Source organism: Hirundo rustica, chromosome 1, assembly GCF_015227805.2.
Source record: "Hirundo rustica isolate bHirRus1 chromosome 1, bHirRus1.pri.v3, whole genome shotgun sequence".
NCBI lineage: Eukaryota > Metazoa > Chordata > Aves > Passeriformes > Hirundinidae > Hirundo > Hirundo rustica.
The window spans coordinates 123,995,136-124,014,632 of NC_053450.1; the positions used below are offsets into that span (position 1 = coordinate 123,995,136).

A 19,497-nucleotide genomic window follows, 5' to 3' on the forward strand; every position below is an offset into this window, starting at 1 on the left:
TTCTTAATATGATGACTTTGTGTAATCAAAATCTTGGCTGAAGGATTTCAAATGTAACTTTTCCTCTTGGAATGAGTTTTCAGTTTCACCACGCAAGTCAGAAAGGACAGAACTCCACATCTGAATAACTTGTCATTTCATAAGGTCCTGACTGTGCTCGTGGGGTATTTTTTTAATCTCCTCTCTCCTCCCCTTTCCAAATAAACAGAGCAATAGAAAAACTGAACGGGTTTCAGCTTGAAAACTATTCCTTGAAAGTTGCATACATCCCTGATGAGATGGCAGCCCAGCAACCTCCGCAACAACACCCCCAGGGAAGACGTGGATTTGGCCAGAGGGGTCCTCCCAGGCAAGGGTCACCTGGCGCAACCACACGGCAGAAACCACAGTCGGACGTTCCTCTACGGATGCTGGTTCCCACGCAGTTTGTAGGAGCCATTATCGGGAAAGAAGGAGCAACAATCAGAAATATTACCAAGCAGACTCAGTCCAAGTAAGTCCTTTTACAAAACTGTAATTAATCGCTTTAATGTTGTGTCATCGCTGCTTGCGTGAAGAGGAATTTGTAACACTTCATAATTAATCTGCATGGTCAAAGAGCAAATGAAGACAACAGAGAACAGGATATATTTTGCAAGATTTCGTTAAGGACTGGATTCTCTCCCTGACACACGTTCAATTGCTAGCTGACTTTTTTTTATCCCTCTTGAAAAGAGGAGAGCTAGCAGGATGGTACTCCGTTGGAGAGTTTTGCTTACAGATGTACTAATACGGTTCAGGGACAAAAAGTGAAACTGAAAGAGCTATAATATGTTGTTCTGGGGCACATACAGTCAGCGCGGTGATGTACCCAAGCCTTCAGGTGTTTTTTCTAGTTTTAGTTTGATTAGGGCATTTTTAGGTTTTGTAAATGTTGTCAGTTGAAGATGTGGGGGGAAAAAACCCCAAAGAAAGAACCTTTTTATCCCTCCTCACTACTTCTTACACCTTACCCCCCTCTGTTTCTGGAGAATACATTTGTTGCCATCAAGTTGCAGACCACACCAAAACACAGATTAAGGAAATGCATGGGAGGCAAAAAGCAAGCTGCTAAGTGACCTAAGAAGCTTAGAGCACTGGGGTCTAGAGACACTGGAAGAGATTGTTTCCAGTGTGTGTTAAATCCCTACCCACCAGGAAGAGCTCAGCACAGATGCAGAGGGCAGTGGGGTTCTTATTCCAAGAGTTTTTCTAGGATACCCCTAAAAGCAGAGCATTTAAATGCCACCCCCAGCTCTGCAGTTGCAGCGGTCAGGACCTGGGAATGAGCGGAGTGTGAGGGGAATGAGGGTGGCTGGGAGCCTCAGTTTTGAGAGTAGTTAATGAGGATAAGGGGCTCCTCTTTAATTAAACCACAACCCCCAACAAACAGGCTTCCCCCCACCCCAAACACAGGATTATCATGATGCTCCTTCCAAACTCTCATTAGCACGATGTAACCCAGGAGACTATTTAGTGTGTTTAACAGCACAGGTTTAAGAGATTTGTGGTATCCTGCCAATGCTTGGTTGTAATTTTCCTATGGGTAACCAATTTTTCAGGTGATATATAAAATATCTGATTCTTGGAGTATAAAAATCCTGGAAGATTGGCATAAGGAAAGATTTTATATCTAAAAGAAGAGTGGGTATAGCAGAAATAATTGCAAGCTGCTAACTTTACAGATACGTTACATTGAGAATAATGTTTTCATTGGTTTGGGGATTAAAAAAAAAAAAAGGAAATTTCATCCAAGGACTGCCATGGGTTTCGTGGAAAATGCTGCATTGTGAAACAAAATGAGTTTTCAATACCTGAAAGAACTGCAAAAATAAAGGGGCTTCTTAAAAAGCACCATGATTGTTTCAGTTAGGAAATAGCCGTTACATGTGGAAGAGGGGCAAAAACAAAAAGCAGAGATGGAAAGAGTATGTGAGCTGCAGTTATTGGCAGGGAAAATAATATCCAAGGCATTGTCTTTATGCAGGTCATAATTAATTATTGTTAAATTCTTAGCACTACATAAACTTGTAGAACAAGGCTAGTAGTTTCAGGGTGGCAGAGGGTAGAGTAAAGGTAATATCAGGACAAAATCAGGCTGGAAAAGTATAAGAAACTCATCTTGTGGATGGATGCAAAAACTACCATGTTACTTGCTGGGAGAGGAGTGCTGGGAAACTCTGCTGCTGGGGTATTTAAAATAAGATGGGACAAAGCCTGACTGTCCTATAGCTGCACAGTCATTCTAAATGGAGCAATGGGGCTGGAGATGGAGCACTGGGAAAGCTTGATGAGTTGTTGTCTTCAGGGGTTTGCCACGTTGTCTAACAACTCCCCTGAATATCCTGATGGGAGTTTACCAAGAAAAGGGGATCCAAGTGTCCACAAAGGTGGGGTTTAGCCGGTAAAATCAGGACAGGAGAAACTCTTCATACACACATTTGTATTTAGGATATGTTTAAGAAGTTATAAAGTTTTCAAAATTAAACTACTAGTAAATAGTCACTGCTAGCTTAAAATAAATTAGTTTTATGAGAGTTGGAAATACACAAGGCTTACCACAGAGTATGTGGTTACAGTTAATGTTTTTCTTTCTTTCAAGAATTGATATTCATCGTAAAGAGAATGCAGGTGCTGCTGAGAAACCAATTACCATCCACTCAACTCCTGAAGGCTGCTCAACAGCTTGTAAAATTATTATGGAGATCATGCAAAAGGAAGCTCAAGATACTAAATTGTGAGTAAAGAGCATTTCATTGTGGAAGCATTAAAAATTCTGAGTTCTCACTGGCTCCATTTAAAGAAGTAGTCTTTAAAGCTGTTAACAAGTGAGTATTTGCTGTTATCAGTATCTAAGAAGGTAAAGGAACTGAGAAATTTTACTTGTCAGGACAGTCTACTTGCTTAATTAGCCCCAGCATGCCCCTATGGTTTCAGTTGTTGTCTGGCTGTGATTTTGAGGTGAACTGGAGCAAATATGGAAGTTCCTTAAGTAACTGACAGCTTTTAGTCAGACTGAACATAACAAGTTGTGAGCCCTCACTAAAAGCTTTAAGACACATTTCTTCCCTCCCAACAGCTCTTGCTACTTCAGTCTGAGCTTTATTTAGCTCAAGGTATGTCACAATTAAGCTATAGGTGATAGTGCTGAAAAACCCATTGCACCTGGGCTTATTCTGCACCCGGTGAAAATGTGTGAATGGGAGTTGTGGATATTTCTAGGAAAATAAAATTCATCCATAACACACGTAAAAGCTTGTACTCTGGTCTCCAAGAGTCTCACTAGGTATAAATTCCATTACAGTACAGAAGAAATTCCCTTGAAGATCCTGGCACATAACAACTTTGTTGGCCGACTTATTGGCAAAGAAGGAAGAAACCTGAAGAAAATTGAGCAGGACACAGATACTAAAATCACGATATCACCGTAAGTTTTTGGGGGCCTACTCTTTCGGTGAGATGTCAAATGGCAGCAGTGCTGCTGTGGGACATTCAGGTGCAGAGTTCTTAGGAGAATATCCCGTGTGTTGAAGGCTGAGATAACAGCCCTTCAGAGGCCTTTCCATCATATGGATTAAACTGTTACTTAAGCTCAGTTAAATTTTACGTAAACAGTGAGTCTTCATTGTAAACTCAGTCAAGAGCAAGCCTAAAAATAACATAGGCTATGTGGAGCCTGTGTTAGACTATATTTTAAGTGTCAGTTGTTTTTAACATATACCATATGTAACGATGAGTGTTTGAAACTATAAGTCTGGATCAGTTCTGAGCTATGTGTGAAAATGAGTGAAATTAGTGGTATTTTAGTTTATGGTGTATATTAAATTTTTGGACTAGGGGAAAGAAATAGAGCAAGTGAATGCAGAAAAGGGTATCTTTAGTATCAGTTCTGTCCCTCTTGACCACTAACAGCCAAATTACAATGCATTGGCTCGTTGGCTGCAAAGTAATAGTTTTTGGTCTGAGTTTGTGAGGGTAACCAAGGCCTGTTCAAGTTTAGCTGAGATTAAACAGGAGTTTTCACCTTTACTGGAAATCTGTAAATCACTGATTAGATTAACATCTCTGTAGAAGCCTGGCAGCCAATAGTAGTTTTACCCTGGAGTAATATCTTCAGAGAACCTCCTGTTCTGAATAATGAATGCTCTGGCATGAACTTTCAAGCATTTGAAGGCATCCAGGGTTTGGCTTTAGCCAGGAAGGGTGAGAATTAGGCTTACAGGCTGTAGGAAAGGGAGAAGGTTTGGAAGACACATGAAGATGTATGAAGAGGTGTGAATATGCGCAGGAGACAAAAAAAAGTACTGTAGGAAATAGCTCAAATGAGGACAAGGAAGCTGGGAGTAAATGTGGCTCTTCAAAAAGAGGAAAACGAATTTAGATGAAAGCATCTGAGGCCTTCCTTAAAGGTGTGTAAGTGTTTATGGAATTAGTCTGAGGAAAAAGAAACAAATCAAATAGAGAAAAATCACCTAAATAAGCGTGCTTCAAGAATAGATTTTGTCAGGCCCGCATGCTCTCTTGAATGTGTTCACGTAAACATTTTGTCTGCCAACGGTACACAGATTATGAATGCTAAAAGGGGAAAAAATGTGTACAGAGTACATGAAAAATGGTCTTTATTCCATTAAATCCACTCGTCTTTGTTGATGATGACACAAATAACACATTGTCTGTAAACAGCTACAGAGTATTTTTTAATTTAACGAGTTAATGGTTTATTTGCATTAAAATCTTGGCCTCAAGATGGTATTTGTCATACTACGCCTAAAATGGCCCCCTGAAGTCATCTGGTGTAATCAATATAAAAATGAGAGCATATATGCCCATTGATTTTGCTATACCTAATTAATCTTTCTCACAATCTCTTCATTCAGGCTTTTTGGTAAGCTTGTCCATAAATTAAAACTAAGGCAGCTGGTCTGGGGAAGTGTTCCCTCTCCTTTCTGGGACGTTTTCCCACAGCTTTCCACTGAGGCAGTGCTCCAGTGCTCGAGCACTGGGAAGCCAAGGGCTGCTTGCTGGGTGTGTTTTGTGCCCGCTGTGCAGGAAGGCAAGGCCTCGTATGCTGCTTCCCCTCTCCTCCCTGCCGTGGGCTCCCTCGCTCCTGCACCTCGCTCTGGACTTTGTCGCCACCCGTGCGGCTTTTCTCAGTAACGAGGGTACGCCGTGTCTTCCCAGCGCGCTTAAAGCGTGTTATCACAGCGGGTCAGCATTTTTTTGCCAAATAAAGCACCGGTTTAATGCTGTCACCCTTTTATCTTCCTAAGGAGTCACTAGCATCGAGCAGCAAATGATGACTTGCACACAGATTTTCTTTCTCCCATTTTGAGGGTTTGGAGGCTCTCCTGCAGCCTCACCGAGGCTGGGTTTTTCTCCCGTTTTTTTAAGGAATGCACTGTAGCTCTTAAGGAAAGAATGCTTCTTACAGCGTATTTCTGGGGTGCCCAACCCGGGTGCCTGAAGCCCTCTCGCTGTTGGCGGTGCTGTGTGGAGCGTGAAGCGGGACCTTGCTGCGCCGCCCTGCGCTCATCCACGGCGCGCTGGCTCCCTTCTGGGCAGCACCTGAGCACGTCTCAACCATCCCACGGCAAACCTCGCTGTCAGGGGTTTTGTTGTGTTTCCTCTAGGGACAGGTTTCCCCAGATTATCTGAGAAGTGTATTTGAGCCCTGTTATGAATGGATGCTCCACTCTTTGGAGGGCAGACTTGACGTGCCTGGATGTTGTCGCACTCAAATGATAAATCTGGGTTATCTTCTTTGTTTGCTGATTAACTGTGCTTCTGTGTCATTTGCAGATTGCAGGACTTGACACTCTATAATCCGGAAAGGACCATTACAGTTAAAGGCAGTATTGAAACTTGTGCCAAGGCCGAGGAAGAAATTATGAAGAAAATCAGGGAGTCCTATGAAAATGATATTGCTGCTATGAATGTGAGTTTTCTCAGGGTGTGGGTGCTTTCTGCGGTAAAAAACACAGAAGGATTTTGAGTGTGAGGGACCCCTGGAGGCCACCTGGCCCAGCAGTGGGTTTGCTCAATGTAGGCCCCACTTCAAAGTTAAACGAGGTTGTGTAGGGACTTGTCTTCTCCTTAACATTTCCATGGATAGAAAACTCAGTGTCTTTGGATAAAAAACTCAGTGTCTCTGGGTGGCCTGTGCCCTGTCTCACTGCTCTCATGATGATTTTTTTCCCCTAATATCACATCAGAATTTTCTGTTACAGCTTCTCTTGCCTCACTTACTTTTTTTGTGGGAGTGTGGGCTAGAATTTTTGTTATTTATTTGTGTGTGTTATTTCAATGGAGGCTTTTTCTGGTTTTTTTTTTTTTTGAGTGGGGGAACTGAGAACTTTATTTAGACTGAGGAAATTACAGAGCATTCAAATTTTTCTTGTTGCAAGAACCTGAAGGAGGGTGTGTTTGTGCTGTTGTGGCTTATGTGCTCTGGCTTGCATGTGTTTTAGTGATTCAGTCTCTTCACATAAATAGCATAATAATATATGGAAGAAGGATCTCTCTGGTTTTTAATTATTTAATTTAAGAAGGCTTTATTAAGGTTTTTTTCTTGATATAGATGATAAAGGCATTTAGCTATTTGAAGATGATTGGCGATTGTATAATGAAAGCAACATACCTCATTAGTTTGCCAAAGTGTTACTAATGCATATTGAGAAACGACTGAGATTTTTGATAGTTAAGAAAAGCTTTGTATGCAAGTGTGTATCCAAATCTGGTCTAGAGTTAGAATGGAAATATTTTTTCAGTTTACAGTAGTCCTGACTTTCTAGAAATGTCTGTCCTTCACGATTGTCCTACCAAGCAGAGAGAATATCCTCCCCACATTTCCCCCCTGCTTCCCCCACACAAAGCAAATTGCAGTACACCAGCTACACAAGAGGAACAAAGTATTCAATAGTGGTGCATTTTTGTTTCATATCACAAGCAGGAGCACGGAGTGAGTTAGAGACTGCATTGCTATTTGACAAAGGTATGGAAAGTCGAAAACTACCTCTGTTAGTGTACAGATTTCAAGTTTAGTTTGTAGTGATTATTAAGGCAGTTTGAGGCAGTGAAGTCTTGAGGCATTTTGATGTCTTCTGATTGACTTATCTTAATGGCCCAAGGTAGTGTCTGTCACTCTAGCTGAGATATTTCTAAAGCATATTCATGTTTTTGAGTAATAATCTGCGAAAGGGAAAAGGGTGCTGACAAGTTTTGTATCAGACAACAAATGCTTCTTACCACAGGATAATGTCACTTTTCTCAGGTGTGGTCGAGCAAAGGACACTGAATTTTAGAGTCAATCCTTTCCCAGCAAATGCTGGAGGTATCTCGCTTCATCTTTTGCAAAGGAGGGAGGGATAGCGTCGCATATATTTTCCCCCAGTGTAAGAAAACGGGGGCTTTGTGCATGATCTTTCTCTGTTTTTACAGGGTTCTCCTTTTATATAAGGACAAAACTATTATTTTTCCAAGAAATTTGTTTACTTTGAAAGTAAATAGTACTGTTATCCAAATATCTCGCTGTAAAATCTTAACTGTGTTTTGGTGATTAAGTTGTAACAAGTGATCCCCATCTGCTTTTCCTACTACGTGTTTTTCATGTTATTGGTCTGTACCTCTCTCCAGGAAACAGGTTTGAAGGAGAATCCTTTAGGTAACGGAGATGAATTTTTTTAATAACATCCCAAAAGGTTAATAGCTTATGCCAACTAGAATTTTATTAAAGTTAATAACCAGGACTCTAAATCTTAACTCTTGTGCCATTGCAGCTTCAAGCACATTTAATTCCTGGATTAAATCTGAATGCCTTGGGTCTGTTCCCACCTTCTTCTTCAGGGATACCACCTCCCGCAGTGAGTGTTGCCTCTGCTGCTGCTGCTGCTTCATATCCACCATTTGGGGTAAGGGAAGCTCTGATTTTGGATGGTGATGCTAATCTGGGTAATGCTGCTGTTCAAAACTAAGAAGAATGCTGCATTTTATGCCAAGTTACTTGGAAAAATCTCTGAAGGGTGTTTTGCTTGCTGTATTCTGTCATTTTTCTAGATGTCTCTCTTCCTGCTCGCACACTGAAAACTATTTCATGTGGCTGCAGCTGGGAGCAGGCATTAATTGCTTTTATAGTGAAATAATCAGTGAAACCGGAAAATATTGCTGCTTAGAAAAGTCTTAGATTTTATTTTATATAGAATTTGAATTATTGCAGAAAGAAATCTCACATAAAATAGCATTTCAAAATTGCTGGAATTGGCAATTAATAATGCTAGTCTGCAGTTTTATTCCTTGTGATATGGAAGGAAAAGAAATTATCTCCTTTCATGAAGTGGGGATCTATATGTAGCTAAAATGTTTGTTGGAATGTAGCAGTTTTTTACATGCCCTGTTGAAATGCAGTACTGCTAAATATATAGGATGTAAATTGCATGGATTAATCTCCAGAAAGCTGTGATTTACTTGCCACTTTGCTCTCTAAAAAACATCTGAAAAAGTTTAATAGAATCCTACTCAAATTCTGTGCTGACTAGTAAACATAAATGAGATATTTTGCTATGGAGCAGAAGGTCATTTGTTGTACCAGAAAGCTCCAGAGTCTGTGTGGAACTGAGATGGTGTTTTGGTTTCAAGAAACGACAACCTCATTACAAGGAGGTGATTTTTTTTTTTCATCTCATCCCTGTTTGTCGTGCTGGTGGTTGTTGGCAACTCAATGCAAGGTGAATTTTCTAAACAATTCTAATAAGTCTCTTAAGAAGTAGCTGACAAAGCTTTACAAACTCTGTTGTGTTTGACTCCTTCCCCTTCTTTGCCCAACAGTGACATCTAGAGAGCTAAGACTCAGACTTACTCTTCATGAACTAGAAAAGTGAAAATGCAGCACAGCACACTCAACTTTATCAAATAACTCAAATTATATTGTACCAAAGGGTAGTTGTGGTCTAAATATAGTTGTGGTCTAAATATTTTTCCCAGAGGAAGAAGCCAAGAGAGAGTCACTGCAAGGAGCAGGAAAAATTCCACTCTTGTAGCACTCTTTCTGAGAATGAACAACTTTGGTATTATGAATGTAATATGAACCATATTAAGTATAGTAGTGGCTTTATCAGAAAAACGTGCTTCAATGAAAGCTCCAGTAGAAATATGTTTATACTCATTTTACTGTCAATAACAGAGCCTTCATTTATGACAAGCATTCTCTTCCTCACAGTCCTTCTGCACTTCAATTAGATTGGCAGTCTAAACTAAATGTCTCTGGTAATGAATTGCCTCAATTTTTTTTTTTCTTTCTTAAGACTACTAAATGTGGTTTGTTGAAAGTATATAACTTTCTTTATTGGGAATTAAAAGTGTGGCTTTTCCTTTCTTTTTACTCCAGATTTGCAGACTACTTTGCTATTCTTGAGATTCATACTCTAAGCCCACAGTTCTGTTCATCACTTGGTTTATTTTCATTTCTTTCCCACTTCCCCCCCGTTGTGGTTCTTTTTGCTTTTGCTTTAAATATACACCCAAACAGTGCTGAATTTGGTGGTTTCTCCTGTCTGTCCCTCTCTTGCTAGTGCAGCTTTACCTCCAAATGCACTTTTTTTTTTTTGCCTGCTAAGATCTCTGGCTGTTTCCAGGTTTCTGGAAATAGGATAATGATAACATCTGGAAAAAAACACCAAGAAACAAATGTCATTTTGTAAAAGTGTAGAAGCTGTGCAGCTGGAAGGACCACTGTCTGAACTCTCTTGCTTCTGTTTGTGCTCAGCCCTCTGAAATGGCTCTCATTCCATGCAGTCTAGACGTGTGACAAGCTAACATGCAGAAAGAAGGGATAAACTCAGATTTGGAGGATGAACTCCAACAGATTTAGTGGAGGTTGGGGGTGGTACCAATACAGCCCTTGAGGCAGGTACTGGGGGCTTCTAAAGCAAATGTATGAACAGGGGGAACTATCTTACCTGTTTGTACTTAGATGTGTCAGTGTCTGGAAAAGAGCAGGTGGTTCTGTGGGCTTCAGATGAGTCTCAGGATACATGGAGTGCTTGTTGTTCTCTGAGGAGAGAAAACAAGGAAAAGTACGAGTCTCTTCCTTTAATGGATTCATTAGTTTTCATTGTGAAGACTTTTAAGTCTTGCTTGTGTATGAATTAATTTTCTGTAACTTTTGAGTTTTTCTCTCCTCTAATTTTTTTCCTCTAGTAGAACAGTTTTTCAGACACTGATTAAGTAGGTTATCAGGGAATCCGGAAGTACAAAGAAAAAAAAAAGTCTGGCTATATTTTGAAGGAGAAATTGATACAATATCAAAGGCTAAAGGTAACCACGGGGGAGATCTAGGAGAGCTCATGAGGGATTTAAAACCTGAAATGAAATCTGTGTAGCAAAAGGAGGCTTTGAGGAAAGAAGGTCTTAGAAGAAAAATTATTGAAGATCTCCCAGGGAGACTTTGTCCATTTACCTATGAGCTATTTGTTACTAAGTTCCTTATTTTGACAAAAGCATTTGGGCAACCCAAGTCCCTTAACTTTGTTTTCAGTGCATGTCCTCTTATGCTTGGGGGCAGGGATTAGTGCACACTGAGGAAATCCTTTCTGAAAACACTGCTGGCATCAGGGTGTAAAGTGTATCCTGCTGCTGTCCTGCTTATTTTTGTGTAGTGCAAATTTTGCCTTCTGCTCAGGGCTGCACAGGGCAGGCTCCTGTCTCCTGCTTGTTTGACTGAGCAAAGGTGTGTTCCTCAGCAGTTTCAGCCACACCATCACAGGGGCCCTCCTGGCAACCACGTGTCTGAAGTCTGTGCTTGCGAGCCATACAGTGAGCCTTGGGACACCCCTGTGCCACATGTGCCTGAGGGTGGGTTTGAAGCTCTTGTATCATCTCTGTATGGACATTTTCTTCACCTTGTTTTGGGGATGGACTTGCCTGGGGGCTCCCCCTTGGGTCACAAGAATTAGGTGGGTGAGTTTGGGCAGTTGCAGCACGATTTCCATACGGAGCTGGTACTTTATATATACTACTTTCTTGTGACAAGGTGTGGCTGTAACCTTGTGTAGGACTTGTTCCCAAAGAAACTGAAGTGTCCTCTTAATTATTGAAACAATTATCTGTCACATTCCTGCTGCTGCTTTTTTTACTTGGGTATAAAGTGAAAAAACCTGCGTAATGGACAGATCTAGGATTTTGTTACAGTGCCAGAGCTTAGTGACAGGTCTGAATGCTCATAAATGCAGCTGGAGCCAAGTGTTCCTAAAACATTCTGTACTCAGGAGCTTGGGACTGAGTAGTTAAATAGGTTTAACTGTGTTAACATGTGTGTGACGCTTCATCCTATCCTTCTTCATGCAAACCTTTAAGACAAGAGCATCAACATTGTTCTCCAGCTGCTTCAGGTACACTCTGGTATCACAAACTTAGGAAATTGTGATGTTACCAAACATCAGTTTGCATTTAGTTCCTTGGACATTCAGGAGAATGATTTCCATGTGACTCAGGGATCACCTTATTCCATGATGGCTCCCACTGATGTACAACACCAAAGCCTCATCTAATTTAATCTAATGAGATGCAGGTTGTGTCTCACTAATAATCTGGGTGCTGCTTTACTCCTTGTCCTGGCAGTGGAGCCCCAACAGGAAGGCACAAGCTGTCCTTGGTACTTGTCTGGTGACAGATAAACACACACGTGGGCACATGGCCATTGCACATAGCTAACAGTGTCTGAGCACCACAACCAGTGCAGGTCAACCATCCATATTTTGTATCTTTACCTACTGCTAGCAACAATTCGTGATATTGCAATTGTATAATTTATTTACAGAGTCCAAGTTCTGTTTGCTGTTCTAAGCACTCATTTTGTGAAGTTGCTGAAAAGGAATGCAATGGAATTGCACATTGTGTTTCAGTTTTTGAATTTTCCTCTCTTTTCTTGCAAAAATCCAAGATCCACTTGGTTTTTCTCTGGGCTCCTAAAAGACAAACAAATTAGAACATGCGAGAATCATTGAAATGTTTTATGCTTTGAGGAAAAAGTAGGACTTAAATGTCTCAGTTGAAAGTATTAGGGGCTTAAAATTCTTTTTACTGTCAAACGGGCATGATTTTGCTCATATGATCCTGGTGATATGATCAAACTAATGGTCTTTTTCTGACCGATCTGTGCCCTTGTGTGACCATACTAAGGACCAGTAGCCTTTCTGTGCCTATTTGTACCCAATGTCTTGTCCAGCTGCTTTTGGGCCTGGAAAAACCACCACTTTCTGTTCATCCATAAATCTTTCTCCTTAGCTGTGCACTTAAATGCTTGTGTGTGTTGCAGTTCTGACACGATTGCAAAGAGCTATGTTAGTCTGCCCGCTGTCACTTGTACCAAATGTCCTGACCTGAGCACCTGCACAAATGCTGGGATTTCTATGAGGAGGAGAGTAAGGTTCTGCAAAAGGAAATATCACCCGTGCTTATATTTTTCCAGAAGATATGTTGCCACCAAAAAAAAAAAAAGTTTTAACAAGTATCCCAGCCAAACTGCTTCAGATGTGGTGTTGTACTGCTCAAAGCTGGTTTGGTGGAGTTGTTGCTTCTGTCTTCTGAACTGTGGGGAGAATATGCACATACTTGTCTCTCAAGAATAGAAGTTTGCTCTCATGCAACACTGAAGGTTTTAAAGCTCCAAACAAATCCTTATCTTACAGTCCAACTGTGTACAGTCATGCAATTAATATACCTGGCCCACCTACTGGGGTTAAGTGGGTTGCACCCTTCCTTTTATTATTATTGGCAGTTGGCATGTTTAATTTTACAACCAACTGCATTTCTTTCATAGCCTCTGGGTCTGAAATTTGACATCCCAAGGGCATGGGGGAAGAAGGGCTGACCTGTGGAGACCTCATCCTGCCCTTGAATGCCCTGAAACAGGGTAGCAGAATTAATTCTGCCTCATGGCAGGTAAACTCAATCATGAAGTAAGGTGAGAAGTAGATGGCTTTTCTCCGTAAGCGGAGTTCACACCAGCTGCTCTCCTTCATCTGTAAGGTCATGGAAGAGATACATGAACTTCTGCCCTGTGAAACTTAGCTAAGGTGAAGAGCTGCTCCTCTGCTTGCAGTGGGACTGCTTTCTCTGCTGGACTTTTTGGACACCCATTATAGCTTCTTGAAGCTCTGCCTTCAAAAAAAGCACTCTTTCTAACCTCTTCTTTACCCTCACAGTAACTTTTCAGGTTATGTGATATGCATACAGACTTCTAGAAAGAGGGGGGTGGGGAAGGAAAATTAAAAAAACAAACAAACAAACAAAACCCACAAAGAAAAGGTAGTTTCATACAGTTAGGCTGAGAGGTTGCTTTCCTTTATTCTTTTTTGCCATCTCTTGAAGCTTTTTGTTGCAGGTGAGGAACATGCCAATGGAAAACTTTCTCCTTAGAAGATGTTGTGGTCAAGAGAAAGATTCCTTCTTTATTCTCCAGTCATTTTCTTAAATAATAATAGTAAAGAAGACATCTTCTATATTGCATAGAAGTAAGAGAAAAAATAACTGTATTGTGCTTTTGGCAGGAAAGAAAAGTAATTTAAAATGAAAAATTGCTTCATTGAGGGCCTTCATTTGATGCCCTGAGCATAGATGAGAAAGACAAGGAAGAGGAAAAACTGTCCTATGTTTCCAGGTACTTTGACTCTTACTTGGTGAAGTTGGGCTCCTTTGGATGTCTGGGTTTGGTAGGATTAGCTCGTGCAACTGTTACGTCTGATCTACCCAGAGGTAGTAATGTCTGTACATCTATAATGTGTGTAGTTGCAAGTGGTTTTGCCCCAATTTGCCCGGCTTGTTAAGAAGTAGATGATTTTTGAGAAGCTATCCTGCAGCCAAAAGAGGATGTGTTTTCGGGGGGTGAAGAAGGATTTGCCAGTGTTTTTACAAAATGGTTTTATACCAGTGAAATTAGAACCATGCTTGTGCAGCACATACGAACTTGAGGAGGGCACTGTAGGAACAACAACATTGTCTGAAAATCTACCGGCTAATTAGACTTCTTTTGAAGATTGTAACCTCAGTGCCTTAAAATACACCTTTACTGATGCTTAATTTCTTAATGATTCATTAATGATGCATTTTTTGACAACTAGAAAACTTACTTCATGGTGTGTAACATTGTGGGATTGTTTCACCCTGTGGAGAAGAAAATGGTTGGTCTTCCTACTGTGTTGAAAGCCTCCTGCTTCTGCCGTGCTGTGTTGGCAGGGACACGTGTCCAGAGCAGTCAAATTCTGCCTCTGGAGACGGACCAACCCCTCACTGAGGGAAGAAAAAATGCAATGTACAAAGATCTGGCAAGTCAGTGGTAGTTTTTTGAGGTGTTGAAGTCTCCCGTTATTCTTAATAGCTTCTTTTACTGTTCTAAGGTCGTCATAATTCAAATAGCATCACTTGCTAGTAATAGCATCATAAGTAATCCATGCTTTTTAAAATAAAAAAGGTTTCTTCTTCACTGCAGGTTTGAATATTTGTAGAGGTATTTGTAGTTTTTTTGGAACAAGAGAATTAGAATTTATATTGGTTCCCTGCTTTTTAGATTCTTATAGGAAGATTTAATTGGAGTTCCCTTGACCATCTCAGGCTCTAAGTACCAGGCTCCACACCTTCTGAATATTAAACTAAATGGGAAATTTAATTCCTTAATGTGCCAGTTATTTCCTTACTAGAGTGTACTGAAATCCTTCAGGCCAGAAACAAAAGTAGGTCAAGTCCTCATTCTGTTGTATCTGGCTCCATCTCTGGTTTGTTTGTTAGTTAAACATGATGGAAAAATAAGTGATCTTTGTGTTTACACAACCTGTTTTTCTGGCAGCTGTCATGGGATCTGAGAGTAGTGCCTTTATAAACCAGAGCTGATGAGCACCTGCATCTTCCAAAGCCACTGATTTCATGGGCAACTTCTATGGGTTTTGAGTACCCATGTGGCTGCTGTGTCACAGCAATGATTTTTGATGTGGAAGTGTTTCTATATGTATACTTTTTGATGGTCACACAGTGTTGCAACACTGAATACCTATGCTTGCTGCTTGTGAATGACCAGCAAAATTCCTGCTTACATAGTTTCACAATCTGTTCCTTATGTTGATTTCTGATTTTGGCTGTCTGTTCTGAATAAAAGGTGACAGATTGCTTTTTTTGGCATTGTGGCCAGTCAGATTTTGCAAAAACAAAAAGTTCATGCCACGTTCAGAAATATGACAAACCAGTTCCTGCTTGTGAAATGCCTTGTAACCAGCCTGCCAGAAAATGTTCCTTCTCTGCTTCTGTGATTTCTACTCCCTTGTTGCTAGCTATGATCTCATGTTACAAAAACTTCTGATATATGTGTTCCTTTCAGTGACTTCTAGTAGTCTAGGAAGGTTCCCAGTTAGAAGACAATTGTGATGAAAAGTACTAAATTCCTCATTCCATTCCAAGAAGTGGAATGAGTAGTACTAAGTGAAATGATTTTAGTAGCATCTCACTGAAGGTACTGGCCATTGTGCAGGAACCAGGTGTCTTTGAGTTTCAGGTATTGAAATGCAATAGTCCCCAAATTGGAAATGTAAATGAGGTGGGTCGTTCTTAGATTTTCAACCAAGAGGAGAGGATCAGCTCAGCTAGATGGACAGAGGGCACCTATACAATTTCTGGGGCTGATTGTGGGGAAAAGAGGTAGAGCTGCATGGCCTTGCCGTGGGCTGTGTGTTCCCAGAAGGGGTCATGCCCTTGGTTCTTCTAGTGACACCAGTGTTTCTCACATAATGCAGCGGTTACACTAAAGAGAAGCATCTTGGATTAACCTGGGGCTCATGGGAAGGTGAAACCCTGGCTGGATGGTGGCTGTACAGTTCATACGTGGTAATATGAGCAATGATTTAGCATGCAGATCAAAGTTAAAAATCTGCATTGTGCCTTTTAAATTGTTTTGCTGCTACTTGACTGACTGAATTCAGTACTGCAGAATTCTTCTGAGTGTGGTCCTGGCTTTTCAGGCAGTGAATACGGCAGAAAGCTTTAGACTTGCAGCATGGACCTAAACCTGTTTGAAGTAAACCTAAAAATCTTAGAGGATGCAGGGCGTTCAGGCTGCAGTTTGTTAATTTACACTGGCAGCACCACTTCAGCTCAGTGATTGTACAAGATGGTGACACGAGGTAACTGCAAGGATGTTGTGAAACTGTGGATTATGTTAGACCTATCTACTAGACCTATCTGTTTTCATTAATAAGCCCCTTGTTTCCAATGAAGGCTTAAACTTTTAGCATCGGTATTGCAAAAGGAATACACTAGGATTTCTTTCACCATCATCTCAAGTTTGTTTCTTATCAATGCATTGAATCCAACCAGAATGTCTTCAAGGATAGTTGACCTAATGTTCATTTCCCCTTGCTGCAAATTTTTATTACTAAATAAATAAATAAGAGCATTTAATACAGCTGTGGGCCAGGATAATTCTTCACAGTACATTGCAAAAACGTGGTTTAAATTTTGGCTTTGGATCTGGTACAGGGTTTGAATAATATGATACCTCACTTCCTGACAAACTCAGGGTATTCTGAAGACCAAATGGTAATCATGGTTGTTGGGAAGGGGGGAGAATGGCAAAAAAAGGAACTTTTTAATGCAGTCACCTACTGTCTGTATTCATTTACTTTTACAAAGTGGATTTGTTTACAATGTAAAAAAAACAAACCAAAACCCAGTATTTCACTAAGCTAGATGATAGCTCCATGCAGTCTTAAAACAGTTCTTAATTATTTTCCTCACAAGTAAAAAACCTGATGCTGACTCAAAATGGATAACATGACTTTGTGACTTAAAATAAATGTCTCATGCTTAGGTAATTAATTTGCAACACGAAATGTAACAGGCTTAGAAACCAGGAAAGATCTGATTTTTCTTTCATTCGTGTCTGGCTTAAAAGCCTGTTTGCTTCAGTGGGTACAATATTTTTAAAGATTTACAGCCTTATCCCAAATGTTGCCAAGGATTTACCAACCACATGCATTTGATGGAGCAAGGGGTCTGTGGAGACACTTACGCACAAGACTGGAAAAAATTTTGTGCTGTTGGCAGGCTTGCAGAAAAAGACTGAGATTAATGCTCACATTAACTTGAGGGACATAAATAACAAACATGCCCCCTTATGAGCCCTGCCACGGGTAAGATCACACCACACACACTGGTGCTGACTGAGGGAGCTGCAGAGTGACCTAGCAGCAGCATCAGCCAAAATCAGGAGAGGAGATGTTGTCTTGGGGAAGAACTGAGGAGCCAAGCCTTTGTTGGCTTTTCTGTGTATTGCTTGTTGTCCTGTGTTGTTCCTTGGGTTTTTTTGGTTTTTTTTTTTCCAAATACCATTCTCTAAATAGGATGTCCATTCCTCCAGCTGTAGTGGCTTGGGACTTGCTTTTTCATCTACCACCCTCTACCTGCAGGGTCATAGCTTTCTTTTTCTGAGTTTTCATTCTTGCTTGGCCATGCTAAGGCTGTTACTCAAGTGTGAGATGAGGAGCAGTGCTTTTCCCTCTGACAATCTAAGAGGTAAGGGAATAGCTCTCCTCCTGTGTGGCTTTCTGCAGTTTGCAGGACTGATGCACCAGGAGTTGGCAGAAAAAAGTTATAACAACCTTATCTTAAGGGCAGATGGTCTCTACAAATCTTTTTAACTCTGCAAGCAAGGATTGCAGAAAGAAGAGTGAATCTGCACATTTTCTTGGCTGGGAGTCCTCAGCTTCTAGCTCTGGTGCGGAGCAGTAGCCCTCATGCTGAAGGACTAGTGGCAATATCCCAAGGAGGGGAAGAACCTCACTCCTGCTGAGGCTCTGGAAACCAGGAAATGATGGCTGTGCTGAACCAGTTTCTAAGAGTTTCTGATGTGGTAGGGTTGGCAGCAGAAGGGAAAATCTCCTGTAGGGCTGCAGTGTCTGGCTGGAGTGAAAGGGATGATCCTGATGCTACCTGCAGTGCAGGGGCTCCAGATGAGCCCAGTGCAATGGGGAAGCAGCCATGGGTTACAGGATTTACCAACAGATGAGTTTGTCTTGGATGGAGGTGGTGGGAATCGAAAAGAGAAATATTAAAAAAATAAAATAAATAGTTGGTATGGACAGTTAGGCCGGGGACTGATGGCTGGGGCTCAGGGACTTGCAAGAGGTATGGAAGGAGGGGTATCCAAGCTGTTCCAGGAAAGAGTTGTGTTAGTGTAAAAAGTCAGAGCTAATAGTGTGCTGCAGCCATTGCTTGGTGTCATCCAGTAAGGTAGATTAATTTCCATCTCCCTCTTAGATCACCATTTCCAATCATGATTTAAATGAGGAAGCAAGAGAGCTGATTTAAGTTGACTTATAAAATTTTACATGTGTAGTTTAGTTACCTTTCTGAAAGCCTTAGAGTGGTCTGTACCCTTGCTTACAGTGAATATATCTTTCTATTTATACAAGTGTGGAGTTTGCCATTTGCTTTGGGTAATGTATTTTTTCCATTTTCTGTTTTAAAATGATGTATGCTGCTTTTGTTATTTGCTTGATTAATTTTAACTTCTGATTTTCATCAGGCAACATTTGGATGGAAATTGGAATCTAATTAATGAACAATATCAGCATTTAAAATTGTTTTCATTAGTTCAATGTGCTGGCTATAGACAAAAATTTCTTATCAACTCAGTTTTGTGGCTAAAACAGACTGATTTTTGCAAGTATTTTCAGCTGTTTATGAACTGAATTAATTGTTTCTGGTCCCCATGCTTTTGAAGAATCTGTTTCTTATATCTAAGAAATCCTGGTTTCTGGAGCTCTTTTCTTAAAACACAAAACTCCTGAAAAATAACACAGAAACCCAAAACAATCTAGATTCTCCATTGAAGTGAATGTCTCAGTGGTATCTGTGTGCCACAGCTACACAAGACAAACTTCTCTTACTCAGGTGGACCAGCCATGAGCCCATACTGCAAATATTGCTGGGGTAGAAGAGGTGGTCTGTGCATCACAGATACTGGAGGGGGTTACTTGCAAATTAGGGTGGATGTATGGACTATAAAGCTTGGTGAACCTAGACTGCTACTTTAAAAGATTTTTCTTTCTGCATTCCTGTCAGCTCCCAGGTCTGGGCTGACTTTGAATAACATATTTTCTTATGTGGGGAAAAAAAATAAACTGAATGGGAAAGAGAAGAAAATTGTCCAGGAGACCTTACTCTTGTCAAAAAATATATACACATACATATTTTGGCTTTTAAATTATAAATATGTATTTAAGAAGAATTGTCTATAAGGGAGTGAACACTGAAGCTCAGATTTCACAGAGTGGGAAATCAATTCCCTAAATTTAGTGCTTCTAACATATGTTTAAGATCTAGGAATCTATTTCTGATATAACTCATGTTAGGAGTTCCTGGAAAGCTCTATGACTTATGTGGCATGGCATGGGTAAGATTAAATTATGGGTGATTTTCTCCCATCCCGAGATCCCCAGAAGC

General features: G+C 40.6%; 1 protein-coding gene across 4 annotated transcripts in view; it reads left to right on the forward strand.

The window, feature by feature from the left end:
- IGF2BP3 (insulin like growth factor 2 mRNA binding protein 3) overlaps nt 1–19,497 on the forward strand; it is a 110,402-nt gene that overhangs the window by 77,866 nt on the left and 13,039 nt on the right. For all 4 annotated transcript variants that reach the window (XM_040076349.1, XM_040076341.1, XM_058421997.1 and 1 more), the window contains 5 exons: nt 209–493; nt 2,621–2,755; nt 3,323–3,445; nt 5,818–5,953; nt 7,794–7,925. In XM_040076349.1, coding sequence (XP_039932283.1) covers nt 209–493; nt 2,621–2,755; nt 3,323–3,445; nt 5,818–5,953; nt 7,794–7,925 — 811 coding nt within the window. The remainder of the gene's footprint in view (nt 1–208; nt 494–2,620; nt 2,756–3,322; nt 3,446–5,817; nt 5,954–7,793; nt 7,926–19,497) is intronic.